At 32.3% G+C, this 14,336-nt stretch overlaps 1 protein-coding gene across 2 annotated transcripts; it reads left to right on the top strand.

Annotated features, from left to right (window-relative positions):
• Nucleotides 1–560: 560 nt before the first annotated feature.
• On the top strand, nucleotides 561–13,558 carry LOC143048208 (uncharacterized). 2 transcript variants are annotated; one of them, XM_076221753.1, is made up of 4 exons: nucleotides 561–908; nucleotides 4,976–5,329; nucleotides 9,058–10,064; nucleotides 12,951–13,558. In XM_076221753.1, the coding sequence occupies exons 3-4, from the start codon at nucleotides 9,058–9,060 to the stop codon at nucleotides 13,474–13,476; spliced, it is 1,533 nt and encodes a 510-aa protein (XP_076077868.1). In that variant the 5' UTR covers nucleotides 561–908; nucleotides 4,976–5,329; the 3' UTR covers nucleotides 13,477–13,558. The 2 variants fall into 2 exon arrangements, with proteins under 2 accessions (XP_076077868.1, XP_076077867.1); XM_076221752.1 differs by lacking the exon at nucleotides 4,976–5,329 and having other exon boundaries at nucleotides 563–908.
• The last annotated feature ends 778 nt before the right edge of the window (nucleotides 13,559–14,336 follow it).

Here is a 14,336-nt window from a genome sequence, read left to right on the forward strand (position 1 = left end):
CAGGATAAGATATGAAATACCTCTTGAGATTTTGACCGGAAACATGAAAAGTTAGTACTTTTTATCTAAGATTACTTCAAAGAGGTTTTCACATAAATCCACTAACCACTAAATGTTATATATATCTTGAATATATCAAGAAAGGATAGATAATAATTTACAGCCATAATTTGGTGTACATATACATTCCTTAATATGAAGTAGCATTTGATTTAAAATTAATACATATAGATGTCAGTTATATGACATGCTGGTCAATTCAAGTACAAACACTCTATTTGGGTGCAGCCCAGTGTAATAAAATTGATATGATGTTGAATATGAACAACGTCTACCTGTAATTTCTGTATCAAAGTTAACCAATTATTACCTGTAATTAATACAATGTCTGTATTTAGTATTGATGCGTGGATGAATTGGGTCTTTGTTAAGATGTAATGAATAGAGAGAAAAGTCACAATATACTCAGTATATAGATGGTGAACTTGATCTATAGTTTCCGTTACAATAATATTTACCTGTAAAGTGAAAAGTGAAATTAATAAGCTATGTGCATTAAAAAATTAATAAGATGTCTTTGTTCTTGGTATGAGAGCGAATTAACATGCATGATAAATACTGTTTAGTTTTCATCAACTAGACATCTGATTGACTGACTTCTGTTATTTACTTGTTAAGAACCTCAATCTCTGGGACAGTTGACACTTTTGTAGAAAGGACGAAGTTCATCTTCATATAAAGTGTATAATAAATACTTAAACATTATCTGTAGTTGTTAAGATAACAATGGCTTTATTACAGTCAGTAAAGGATATAAAATCTGATTCTTTTCAAAAGGAACCTGTACAGTAAATATGTTTCCGTGGATCTCTTTCAATAGTTAAATAGGATTATATTAAATCTAAAAGGTATGTATCAGTTTAATGTATCTTTTTCTAAATGGTAATTTTATTATTTATTTGTAAACAATTTTTTGTAGATGATTATAGACAATTGGCATCTAACACGTTAAAAACCTTTATTCATAGAGATTTGAATATTATTCTGATTATCATAACATATATAAAGTAGTTTATGTGGAGTTAGAAAAAAGTAAAATCACAAAAATACTGAACTCGGAGGAAATCCAATCGGAAAGTCCATAATCACATGGCAAAATCAATTGACAAAACACATCAAAAACGAATGGACAAGAACTGTCATATTCTGGACTTGGAACAGGCATTTTCAAATGTCGAACACGGTGGCTTAAACCTGGTTTTAAAGCGCTAAACCTCTCACTTTGATGACAGTCGTATCAAATTCAGTTATATTTACAATGATGCGTGAACTAAACAGAAATTATATATAATATAGACAAAATATGGGTAGAGCAGTCATCATCGTGAGACAATTTTAAAAGGAACAATTTAGATTATTACAACACTTTGAAACTTTTAAATACTTAAGCTGTTCTACCTAGGAATATATTACATTAGCTGTAGTTGTCAAAACTTTTAAGATTTTTTGGTCCTCAATGCTCTTCAACATCGTACTTTATTTGACCTTTTTAATTATGTTTTTTATAAGAGCGTCACTGATAAATCTTTTGTAGACGAAACTCACGTCTGGGGTAAATATAAAATTTTATTCTGGTATCTTTTATGAGTAAATTCTGAATTTTAAGTGCCTAAAATTGAAATTTTTAACAAGTTTTATAGTGAGGAACAATACTGACTCTTACTATAATATTTACATTTTCATTTAATCCTGCTTGGCAAAATTGTCATTTTTAGGGTCCATTCGTCGCTTTTATATTCTTAAGGTTTAAAACATGCACTTGGTATCAGTATACTGGAAGTCTATCAACAGGAACGTTATTTGTTAAAGGGCTACGATGTTTTACTGGTGGTAAGCGGACGGTCGTAACTAAAAGTTACGACCATCTGAATATGGGAGACAGTTAATGGTTCATTTGAGTCAAACCGCTTGTCTCATATACACTTATCGTGAGTGCGTGGTTATTGAAACCAAATTTGACACATAAAATCATTCCAATTTTCGTAAAATAGTCGTTCTAAAATTCGAGCACGATGGTCGTAAGTTTAAATTGGTCGTAACTTCAACTATAGGATTTTGATTGATGGTCGTAACCGACACAAGATGGTCATATCTTTGAAAGATGACCGTAACTCAAGTATTTAGGCGAACTTTTATCAAATTATTTTAAAGGTACTGTGCACATAACCATGTTCATAAACTCAGTTGTTATATAAAGTTTACTACAAACAATTTTATCTAATTTGTCATTCTGATAATTGCACGCAGTAATTAAGTTAAAGAATTATCAAACATACATTTTTGACATATTCCAAACGACCTTCATCATTTAGAAGTAACAGTGAAAACTAATCAACTCGCACTAAGCCAAACAATATGTTAGGATTGAGTATTAATATATATACTGCAGCTGTGCTATTTCAGCAGTCAAATTGCATTGATCGTATATTCATATGTGATATACAGTCACTGAACGTATATCGCCTTGTTTATGACGTTGACAATGCGTTTCCGTAGAATTTTATTTATGACGTCAATAAAACATACAGGTTCGAGGAGATTTGACGTTTTCCGCTCACAAGTAAGAAATGATTGTTTTTACCCTAAATACTTCATTTAGAACAGTTATAAGAGTTGCAGTATATAAAGAATAACCATACATTGTCTCCAAATATAAAAGTTATTTGTACTCGGCTCGAAACAGCTAGCAATGCTCGGTACAGCCTCGCTTTCTACCTGTTTCTAAACCTTGTACAAATAACATTGATATTTCGAGACAATGTATGGTTATTCTATAAAGGCAACAGTAGTATACCCTGTAAATCTATGGACAAAAAACAAAATCGGGGTAACAAACTAAAACTGCGGGAAACGAATTAAATATAAGAGGAGAACAACGACACAACATTAAAATGTAACACACACAGAAACGGACTAATCATTAGACAAATCCGATGAGAATAACAAATATAACATCAAAACCAACTACATGAATTTGGGATAGAAAAGTACCGTGACACGTCTTATAGTAATGTGAATTCACACTCAAATATAGGAGAAAACAAACGACACAACGGAAACACAACGTTAAAATGTTACACACACAGATACAAACTATGATATAACAATGGCCATTTACCTGACTTGGTACAGGACATTTTTAAAGACAAAAATGGTGGGTTGAACCTGGTTTTGTGGCATGCCAAGCATCGCACTTTAATGTTAAATATAACATTAAAATGACAACACAATATTACAGGACTACAATACAAACAAATAGGAGAACGTATTAGGCAAAGAAACACGAATAATAGATAACAAAAGGCATCAGGTTTAAAATTCAATACGTCAAAAACGCGCCTCGTCCACAAGTCTATATTTATTTTATTGTACGTTACGGCATCACATAGTTGAATACACGTGTATTCCCTCATATTTGCTTTTAGATTTTTTCTTATTTACGACTTTTTCTTACCTGCAATCATGTCGGCAGATGAAATTATTGAACGTACAATTTTGAACAATCATCTTGAATTTTTAATCAGCTATTGCAGTTTTTATAAACCATTGGCCTTCAAATATTCGGCTTTTGGTCGTCCATGATTAATGAGAATCCACAAATGCTATTCGGAGTCCTGGAGTTTTTAACATGTGTTGGCTTTATTTTGTATCGATTTCATGACGATCTTGCGGTATATCATTGATATTTTTTCTAAGTATTGGTACGGAATAATAACCTAATCCATGGTGTCGTCATGGACATTGTGTTAACCTAAAACGTATGAATAGTGTTGATATATATTTTACACTGCTACACGGATTGAATTTATGAGTAAGATCAAATATTAGTAGTTTGTAGCCATGCTTGTAGACAGGATAATATTACAAGGTAGAACTAAATGTACTGCGGCAACTATGACATACATATGCAGGTTAAAAATAATGTTTATGTTATATGTTTATATTGTATAAATGTATTCAGATTTAAAAGACCAGCACGCTGAGTTGAAGCATAAAAAAGTTCGATCTTTTAATATTATCCTGGCTACAAGCTATGTATAATTATTGTTTGCTGAAGTTCAAAAAATTACATTATCATCAGCATATAGTAAACATTGTAAATTGCTAACCCCTTTGATATTATTTAGAAAGAAGTTTAAGGATCCTACCATGAAGGAATTTTGACTCGTGTCGTGATTTTGACTCTAAACATGCCTCCTATAGTAGTGGAAAGATGATCCCAAATTTTCAAGCCTGTGCCAGTATCTTATAATAGACTGATTGAAATAATAATTTATCAATATAAAACATATACATGTAGTATGTTGATTTCTTTAGTTCAGATATATTACTATAATTATACGAAAATAGAAACGAGAAACCATTACAATTTTATGAAATCGAAACGAAATGAGTTCAGCTGTTGACAAGAATATTTCTTTAAAAAGGAATATTATAATAGATAATGATTGGAATGTATATGTTCCATTTTTTAGAAACACAATGGAAATAGTCTCGAAATTATATCACCGTGTGTCTGCACAAAGCAAAGAACAACGAAAAGATGCATTTGAAACGGACACACGTAGACAAGTAATGCTAGTGTTAAAAAAATTCAAAAATATAGTTGATTTACAAATTCAACCATATTAAGACTTCGTGGTTCCTAGGTGTTTCTCGTTTCATGTTTTTCATATAGATTAGACCCTTGGTTTTCGGTATGAATGGTTCTACACTTGTAATTATTTGGGGCCCCTTATAACTTGCTGTTCGATGTGAGCCTTTGCTCCGTGTTGAAGACCGTACCTTGACCTATAATGGTTTACTTTTATAATTGTGACTTGGATGAAGAGTTGTCTCATTGGCACTTATACCACATCATCCTATATCTATTCAAACAATTTAAAAACCTCCATTCCACATTTTTGTTATACAGATATACCAAGTACCCATACGTCAATACCAAAAACACCGAACTCAGAGGAAAATTCTAAATGGAAAGTTTCTTAGCAAATGACAAACTCAAAAGCTCAAACTCACCAAACGAACGGGTAACAACTGATATATTCCTGACTTAGTACAAAAGAATTGCTTACAATTGTGTCGTAGCTATATGCTCGGTCAACATTGATGCATTGAAAAACGAGACATATTAAAATAGCACTAACATTAATGCAGGGTACAAATGTACATGAAAATATTTCTTGACCGACATAGTTGATACTTGGAAAAGGAACATCCCAAGGTTCATTTTATGGAATCGTCTTCAAAATTCTGCAAAAACTAAAAGGTAAAAGTTCGGTATATGTATCTTTTATTGTTTTTTCTACATCATTTCTTTCTGTAACAGTTTCATAAAAGATACTTAATAGATACTCAATATGATGTTATATATTAAACTGTACATGTCATGTATGTGTTGTTGTGTGTTTCATGTTTGTCGCTTGATTTTAACTTGCTATCCCATTCACATCGAATTCCATGTCAAATTACATAACTGAGTCTTAAGGTCTTTCTGTACGGTTTGGAACCCCAATCGTTCAAAAACTGTGTCTATAATAAAATGTATTCGAAAATAAAAGCGACAGTGGAAACCGATGTTCAATTCTCGTACATTGATTATGAAGAAAAAAATCAACGTAAAAAACAAAATTGAACGAATCGCACGAAGCCCTAAAGGACCGAGACCTGTTGCGTCGACTTGGTCACATCGCCCTAAATTCGAATCTAAACATCTAAACGCAGTCAAAACGCCACAAGCAGAAATAGGAAACAACCGTTGAAATAACTATAACAGCGAAAACGTATCAATTGTGAATTGAGTCACCGGCACATCGTATCGGTTAACCGATTCGGAAAGGTAATCGCAACACCAATAAAATGACCATGAAATACTTTGTAAATCATCTTTTATTTAATGTGCATCATTTCCTGATGTATCGTCCGATAAAGATAAAACCGTAATTTGACATATCGCTGAACTTTATTTTACCTTTTGAAGAAATATTGACTCTTGAAATGGAAACGTCTTACATTACTGAAGAAAACAGATAAAATCAATGGATGAAACATGGGCAATGGATTTTGAGTGGGATGCTTTTCATTTAATTGCAAAATCGAAAATGATTAAATATTCTACTTAAAATGATTTTAAGACTTGTTAATAAACATCAAAACGAAGATGTTGTTGTGCTCGATATTGAAGATATTCCAATGTATGTTTTTTTTCTTTCTTTCAAAACAATTTTCCTCAGAACTCAGAATAGAAAAGGATGGTTCTCGTATTAACCAAACATTCGGCAAATTTATTTGCAGAAAATTGTATTAATATTAACTAGGCTGTGATTGTTCAATGTTTGAGTTTTCGATCAAACATGAATAAAACAAAATAAACAAAAGTTGACATAGCTTCAGGCCTTATTACATAGACTGTACACGATTAATTAACAGAGACTATTTTCATTTTGAAATTGCTTCAAAGCAAACAGAAAAGCCTCACAATTACAAATTTATATATAATATATCTATATATGTAAAAATACATGTATTTGGCATTATGCGAAAATCACAAGCTCATACAAGAGACACATATAAAGTAAAGAAGTACTCGAGTACAATAGATGCATTTAGCATGGATATCTTAATCTATAACAATACACTTATACTGCGTTGAAATAAGTAATTCATTTTCAAGTTTAGATCACTGTTTTATTATCAAACTGCATGGTGAATTATTCGTACTCATAAGGTTTGCCCACGTCAATAATTTAATACAAGTTAAAATGGTGCACATTTTACGGATCACGAAATAAACAGGTGTTAAAACTTCATATTCTCGTCAATATATCATTAATCACGCATTTGAGTTTACGTCATATAAATTAAAAAGGCGGTACTATTAACGAAATGTCTGTGTTATGGTTTAGAGTTGCTATGCATACTGCTGTTTATCTTATATCTAAAAATTTGTTTAACGAGAGGTATCTAGATTTATTCTTATTTTAAAGATACAGTTAGCAATTCAAATCTATTTTCATACCTCTCAATCAGGCGATTAAAATAACTGAATGCGAGTTTCCTGCAATTTCCTTCAAAGCACCATCGATTGATTGGATGACAACGAAATATCTATTGAATTAAATAGTATATACTGAATAATAAATTTGTACTTCATCCGCATGTGCTTCACCTAGTCGGTTATTTTCGAGAACAGTTCTCGAGCTTGGATTGCAACTAATAGACTTTTAAACATAATAATGTGGCATTTAATATGTCAGGTCATAGTGATGAAAGAGAGACGAAAGATGCCAGAGGGATATTCAAACTAGCAAAAAGTCAAAAACAAACTTAAAATGTCATTACAAAAGAAAAAGGATCAAAAGACAAACAACAGTATACAAAACAAAACATAGAACACTACAGACTAAGCAACAAAGTCGGAAGGATTAGCAGATCCTGTTCCACATGTGGCACCCGTCGTGTTGCTCAATTAAATGAAAATACGGTGACAAGTCTATTTCGGTTGAATGTATCGTCTTGTCCGGCAGTAAAGCATATTCTATTACGGAGTGTCGTTTGGTTCTACTCGGAAGAGTAGCGTTGAATATATTGCATTATGTAGGGAGATTGCTTTGCTCTGAACATGCGTGGTTGCAAGAAAAAATCACTAGAAACAAATATATAAGGGTCCGACAGTTGCTTTTACCAAGATAAATCCTTCTTACAGTCTACATTTTTCGTCATGGTCGATACTATTTTACATTGCCTAACCTATTGGGTTGATTATTAAAATTGAGAATGGAAATGGTAAAATATGTCAAAGAGACAACAACCCGATCAAAGAGAAGATAACAGCCGAAGGCCACCAATGGGACTTCAACACAGCGAGAAAATCCCGGAGGTGGTCCTCAGCTGGCACCTAAAAAAATGTGTACTAGTTCTATGAAAAGATTTAATTTGTTTTAACATGAATATGCATTAGGTATAAGTTACAGGACGTTTATCAAACAATCATTCAGTTAATCATGATGAGAAGAATATCGCAACCTGTTATCGACGGAAGCCTTAGAAAAATATATTTTAATCATTGTACTTAAATGATTGGATTGAATTAGTATCGAACTTTATACACGTTGAATAATTCCCCCTTTTTGTCTATGTATATACACAAGATTTTTTCTTGCATTAATAGTTATTGTTCTTGTATTTGCGTGAATTTCTATTAAAAAAATAATGCGTACATTTTATGCGTGTTCCTGGCTTATTCGATACAATCGCCTGGTGCTTTAGAGCACACGTTATCCGAAAGCATTTTAGTTCCAAATTCATATCTTATCTCATTAATTAATAACTTATTAAATTTAATTTGCATTTTTATGTTATTAATTCAATATTAATTGTAATTCAGATGTGTTGATATTTAGTCTCCAAGGTCACAGATCTCGCAGAAATAAACATGTTCACATGTTAACATTTCATAGTAACTATTGATAAATATATTTCAAATTTATTAATTATTAATTATGTGTAGGACGAACAGACTTTCATCTATACATGTATCAATAAGTTGACGACAATGCTAATTTCTTTTCTTTGTACCTAGATTACTGTAACAATTTGATTATCGTCGTGGAGATGTTCAATTTAGTTTTAAATATTTTGCATGTATTTTATAGTTATTATTATTGTAATAATAACCATATAAGATATAACTACGAATTGTTGTTCTGTCTTTATTGGGTAAATAAAGGCAACAGTAGTATACTGCTGTTCAAAACTCATAAATCCATGGACAAAAAAACAAAATCGGGGTAACAAACTAAAACTGAGGGAAACGCATTAAATATAAGAGGAGAACAACGACACAACATTGTAGAAACGGACTAAGCATTAGACAAAATCCTATGAGAATAACAAATATAACATCAAAACCAATTACATGAATTTGAGATAGATAAACCAGTAAACATAATTTATTATGTATTTAATTTGTTTACCAGTGTATGTCTTTTATTCCAGATGCCGACATCAAGTCAAGCCTTAATTTTGTTGTCGACTGATGGACAACTTCCAAGGTACATTTCGACTAGAAAGTTTCCTGTGTCATCCATTCCGTATCCATTACAGAGCTTGGACATAAATGCCGTTTCCAAAGATTATGAAGAAAGTCTTTCGGATTTTGAGCCTCCGTTTTATGACAAAAAAAGACATACAAGAATTCAACTAGAATCCATTACTGAGAGTCTTCCGGAACTTTTATCAGTACGTGGATATCGTGGTTCTTTGTCGTATGATCCAGAGACCAAAGTTATTAAATGGCAAGTCAATACCGAATTGCCGAAAGAAACAATGTTCCCTCAACTTACGTTTAAAACTAATCAACTTGTCAATTTTGTTAGAGATGACCAAAATGCCACATCCTTACCGCATATCGATGTTGATCGTCCATTTAGAATACCGAATTTGGCGGGAACTGGTGGCGTACGAGACGATCCCGACATTCTTGCACAAAAGACAGAAGATCTACGTCAGTATTTTTCGCTCCCCAAAATATATAAAGCCACTGTAGATTCAGAAACATACAAACGTCTTTGTGATCTTGGGTTTCGGAAACCCAGTTATGGCGATGTTAAAAAGGAAAAAAATAATAATGGAAAAGAAGCCAGAGTGCGTCATGTAGAATTTATAGAGATCCCTTCGGAAACTTGTGATACGGATGGCACAGAAGACAAAGACTTCCGAATAGAAGATCTCAATCTAAACCCGGATAGTGCACGTATGGCTAAAATGAAATTGTCAAGCTCCAGTCAATTTCCAAACCTTTCTAAAAACGAGCATTTTAAAAAGTTCTTTGCAGAAAGGGACACGTTCATCAATACACACGATTATGAGAATGGGGACCATCATTCACGCATGCATGCGCACAAGCATCCAGAACATCATTTTAAGGATCATATGCGGAAGCGGCATAAACTAAAGTTGAGCGAGGCCACATTATTTCCCGATTCAGAAATGTATATAACGAGGTATGCTTAATTTCCCATTATGTATTCAGTTGGCTTTATTCACACGTTAAATGTGCACTTAAAGCATTTATATCAAATACTAGTCGATCACCTCAGAAATATAAAGCAACCGGCCTATAATGCGTTTTTTATTGATGCGATTTATTGCTGAATAAAGATAAACATCTTAAGTAAAAGGTTAAACAATCCGCCTTGTTTCGTACATATAAATAGAATTCCTTTGTGACAAAACTACTTTTGAAGTATAAAAATTATTTTACCAATACTGCGTGAAAAGTATTTGTTTCATTACGTGTTTAATCTTTGAACCAATACTGATTAAAACTTGTGATTGCCAGTATTCTTCTGGGAAGTACATTCTTATGTTCAAGCTCCATCTAAAGTGTTTTAGTACCCAGAATTCAATATGCGAATTAACGCGTTTTCAGGGCATATTTTGAGGTAAGTTGTTAAAAATTATTAAGTAAATAAGCGATATTTGATAAAACTAAAGATTGATTAAAAATATAATCAGTACAATGTAAAGCATTTCAATTTTGTTAATTAATTTTTGATACACAATACAATAAAAGTTTGAAGAGAGAATTGTCCGCTTTGAAATGAGAAATCAAATATTTTTTTTCATCAAACAAAAATCTTGGACGATTTAATTAATCACAATTTTAGATAATAGGCGTAACACCTAATGTTCTGACGGTGCTGCTATTCATAAACTTTACTTCATCACTATTACACTCATTTATCTTTGTTTTGTCTCACAAACGTTTTGAATGGAAATGGTAAAAAAAAGGGGAATAGCTTAATATGTATGAAATTTCTTGGACGAACTGATATCAGTTCACGTAGCAAATAAAGGGAGACAGTAGTTGTCACTGAAACATAAAAAACTCCAAAGATTCATAAAAAATAAAAATGCTCGACTGGTGAACGTCCAGTTGCACAGTATTCCCTGGTAACTAAATTGTATATGTTTTAGTAGCAGACATTCCTTTCAACAGGCACCACGGCCCTTCAACTAGTTACGAGATGTTTTCTTCAGCTTATAAACAGCATTTAATCTACGTGCACTAGACATCGCATTGAATTTCCTGTTCATGCCGGATTTTACTGTTACAGTAGTGTATTTATTCATACCAAATAAGCAGACAGACATTCATTAACATGAGTTTTACTGACAAACAAGAGACGTCAAGTGACAATATTCTAATAACCCCTTCAACACTTACAATTGACAGAACTCCAAACGTTCGTTAATTATTAACAATACTGAAAGGGAAATGCGAAAAACAACATGCAAAATTGATAATTGATCGATTGGTGTTTGCTTAGCGTCTTCAGTATTGAGGAGACACTAGGAGTATCCATATAGTAATCAATACGAAAACGATCGTTGCACTTCTTACTTTTAAGGATGTACTTAGGTGAGGTTAGGTAAAAATTAAGAAATTAAGAAATTAAAATTGATACTATAAGCTGGTAGAGCATCTATTAAGGATAAAGATAAGCTAAAAATATTGATAGGTCATGGACCTCCTTTTCGAGATATTTGAGATTTAAAATATGGCGGGAAATACTGACTCGGACTTTTACCTTATATAAGCATTGGTACTATTTGGGTCTCAAAACAAAAGAAAGAAAATTAAGAATCTTCTAAAATTTTAGTAAATGACCTTTCATGAGCTATTAAGTCTTATATGAAAAAATAAAGGGGTGTTATGGGGCAAAATATTTTACATTGTATTGTATGGAAAAACACCAAGGAGTCCGAACATTTAACACAAATTCCAAAACCTCACCTAAGTACATCCTTAAAGCTAGACATTAATAAGTCTTCTCTCAAAACAGCGGAATGTCAGTATATTGACGTTTGAACAAAAGATATCTGTAATCTTATTGTAGTCACATTATATAACCTATCATCGATCTGTTCTCCTACAACAACCAAGCATATACAACAAATGTAATATTTAAAACGAAATAAGAATGGGTTAATTAGACACAATCTCATGAGATACTTAGACACAACCCGAGCATACACCAATCGTACTTCTTGTGTTCAACAATAATAAATACTTGGTTCTTTAATTTCATGGTATAAAGACTTCAACGTCGTCTAATATTCCTCACTCATGTAAACAGTAATATAAATGCATCAATGTGTAGAACAGTGTAAACATAAATGGTTTGTTTTCATTTGTTTTTAACTCGAAGAAAACTAGTAGTTACAGTGCTACTTAAACGTGTATATATGTGATTCAATAATTCTCTTGTTCGTGCAGTAAGGTGGTGCTCCAATAAATGCTTGTAAAGATAAACCGAATCTCATATAAAAATGAATTTGATTTTAAGGGACTTTTTTCTTCTTTTTGTTTTTACTGCATTCTTACGGAATATTGACTTTACCCTATGCGAGGTTCGCTTTTTGTTTTTGGCGTGTAAACAGCTATTTCATCATTGCATATTCGTTTTGGTTTGATCCGCTCTTCAATATTTGTATAAAGTCTTGGCCTTACCAATATTTTGGCCTCGAGCATCACTGAAGAGACTTCTTTTGTCGACATTTGCATCTAGTGCAGTAATATGATATCGTGTTTTATATGTTATATTATCCTGCATTATGTTGGGTAAAATATTCATTATTTTGCTGTTTTGGGTTAGATAATTTTGTTCAGTTTTTTTAAGACCTTCAGTTCCAAAACATTGTGGAGACAGTCAATCAAACAATTGTGAGTAGAGTAAAAAAACTACAGTTTATATTTGCTCAAGATTATTTTCATTCCCAACAAAGTAACAGGCTATTTCATTTTCTGCAAATATTTCCCTCCAATCTAAACTACAATAATATAAATAATGAACTAAGTATAAAACATACAATATCTTTTGTAGAACCAGTAAAAGAAGCGATGTCGGCGAATCTGATTCAGAGAAAGAAACTCTAAGACAACCTTTATCACTTCTTGATGACGTCAAAGAGATGTCAAACTACAACAAATGGAAAAAAGCGAGAATAACCTCTATTCGACTAAGGAAGGAAGCACCTCCGCCGCAACCTTTAGCTATATGCTTTTCGTTACCGGACAACGCTAAGCCACATCAACATGTTAAATCTCTAGTTGAATCGCAAACTGGAACTCCAGTTGTACAATTACAGTTTGATCCAGTTGCTGTTCATGCAATTGATAGAGATGCTAAAAGTCGTTGGGTAGTAACATTAAGTGACTATGAAAGTCGGGATTTACTTGTGGAATGTGGACTTATTGTGAACGGTGAAAAAATTGAGGTTCGTAGGTATGATGACGTCACTAGGGATGAAGTTCAAGCTTACAAGATTTTTGAATTGATTCAGAAAGGTCGTTCCCAAAACGAAATGAATCAACCAAAGCTGAAAAGGAGAAAATCACGTGCGAGATAAATTGGCAGACAGAAAAATATTTAGTAATGGTTGTATCTGTATTATGTATCACTTGTTTATTTAATAAATTCTTTTAACGTTATAGGATTATTTGATGGCATTGTTTATGTGAAAATTGTGATTCCTATTCTCCAATCTTTCTTTTTCGTTGGCTGTAGAATTTCTATTTTTATTTTCTCCAGAATTTAAATTTTAATTGGCTTTTCGAAATGCTAGGTTGTCTTTTGAAAATGAGAAGGTGGTGTGAGGATGACTGTTTACTTAATGCAATGCTGTACACTTAGTAAATTGTTAACGGCAAAAGAGTGCAAAAAAAAAAAATAGGAGAATGACGACACAACATTAAAATGTAACAAACACAGAAACGAACTAAGCATTAGACAAAATCCGATGAGAATAACAAATATAGCATCAAAACTAAATACATGAATTTGAGATAGAAAAGTACCGTGACACGTCTTATAATAATGTGAATTCATACTCATATATCAGAGGAAACAAACGACACAAAAGAAACACAACGTTAAAATGTAACACACACAGAAACCAACTATAATATAACAATGACCATATTCCTGACTTGGTACAGGACATTTTTTTTAAAAGAAAAAAATGGTGGGTTGAACCTTGTTTTGTGGCATGCCAAACCTCCCTCTTTAATGGCCATGTTAAATAAAACATTAAAATGACAACACAACATTACAGAACTACAATACAAATAAATAGGAGAACATATTTGACAAAGAATCTCATGAATAATAGTTAACAAAAGGCACCAGGTTTAAAATTTAATACGCCAAAGTTCGTTTTGTCCACTATATATTAGTCAAAGTTAAAAAAAATGTAAGTTACATATGTTA

The sequence above is a fragment of the Mytilus galloprovincialis genome, chromosome 10 (assembly GCF_965363235.1).
Source record: "Mytilus galloprovincialis chromosome 10, xbMytGall1.hap1.1, whole genome shotgun sequence".
In the NCBI taxonomy this organism is placed as follows: Eukaryota; Metazoa; Mollusca; class Bivalvia; order Mytilida; family Mytilidae; genus Mytilus; species Mytilus galloprovincialis.

What these genes read in the sequence shown, in the direction of transcription:
- LOC143048208 (XM_076221753.1), top strand. Translation starts at nt 9,058, where the DNA reads ATGCCGACATCAAGTCAAGCCTTAATTTTGTTGTCGACTGATGGACAA. An exon ending in TCAGAAATGTATATAACGAG is followed by an intron (nt 10,065 to 12,950) that starts GTATGCTTAATT and finishes TATCTTTTGTAG; the next exon opens with AACCAGTAAAAGAAGCGATG.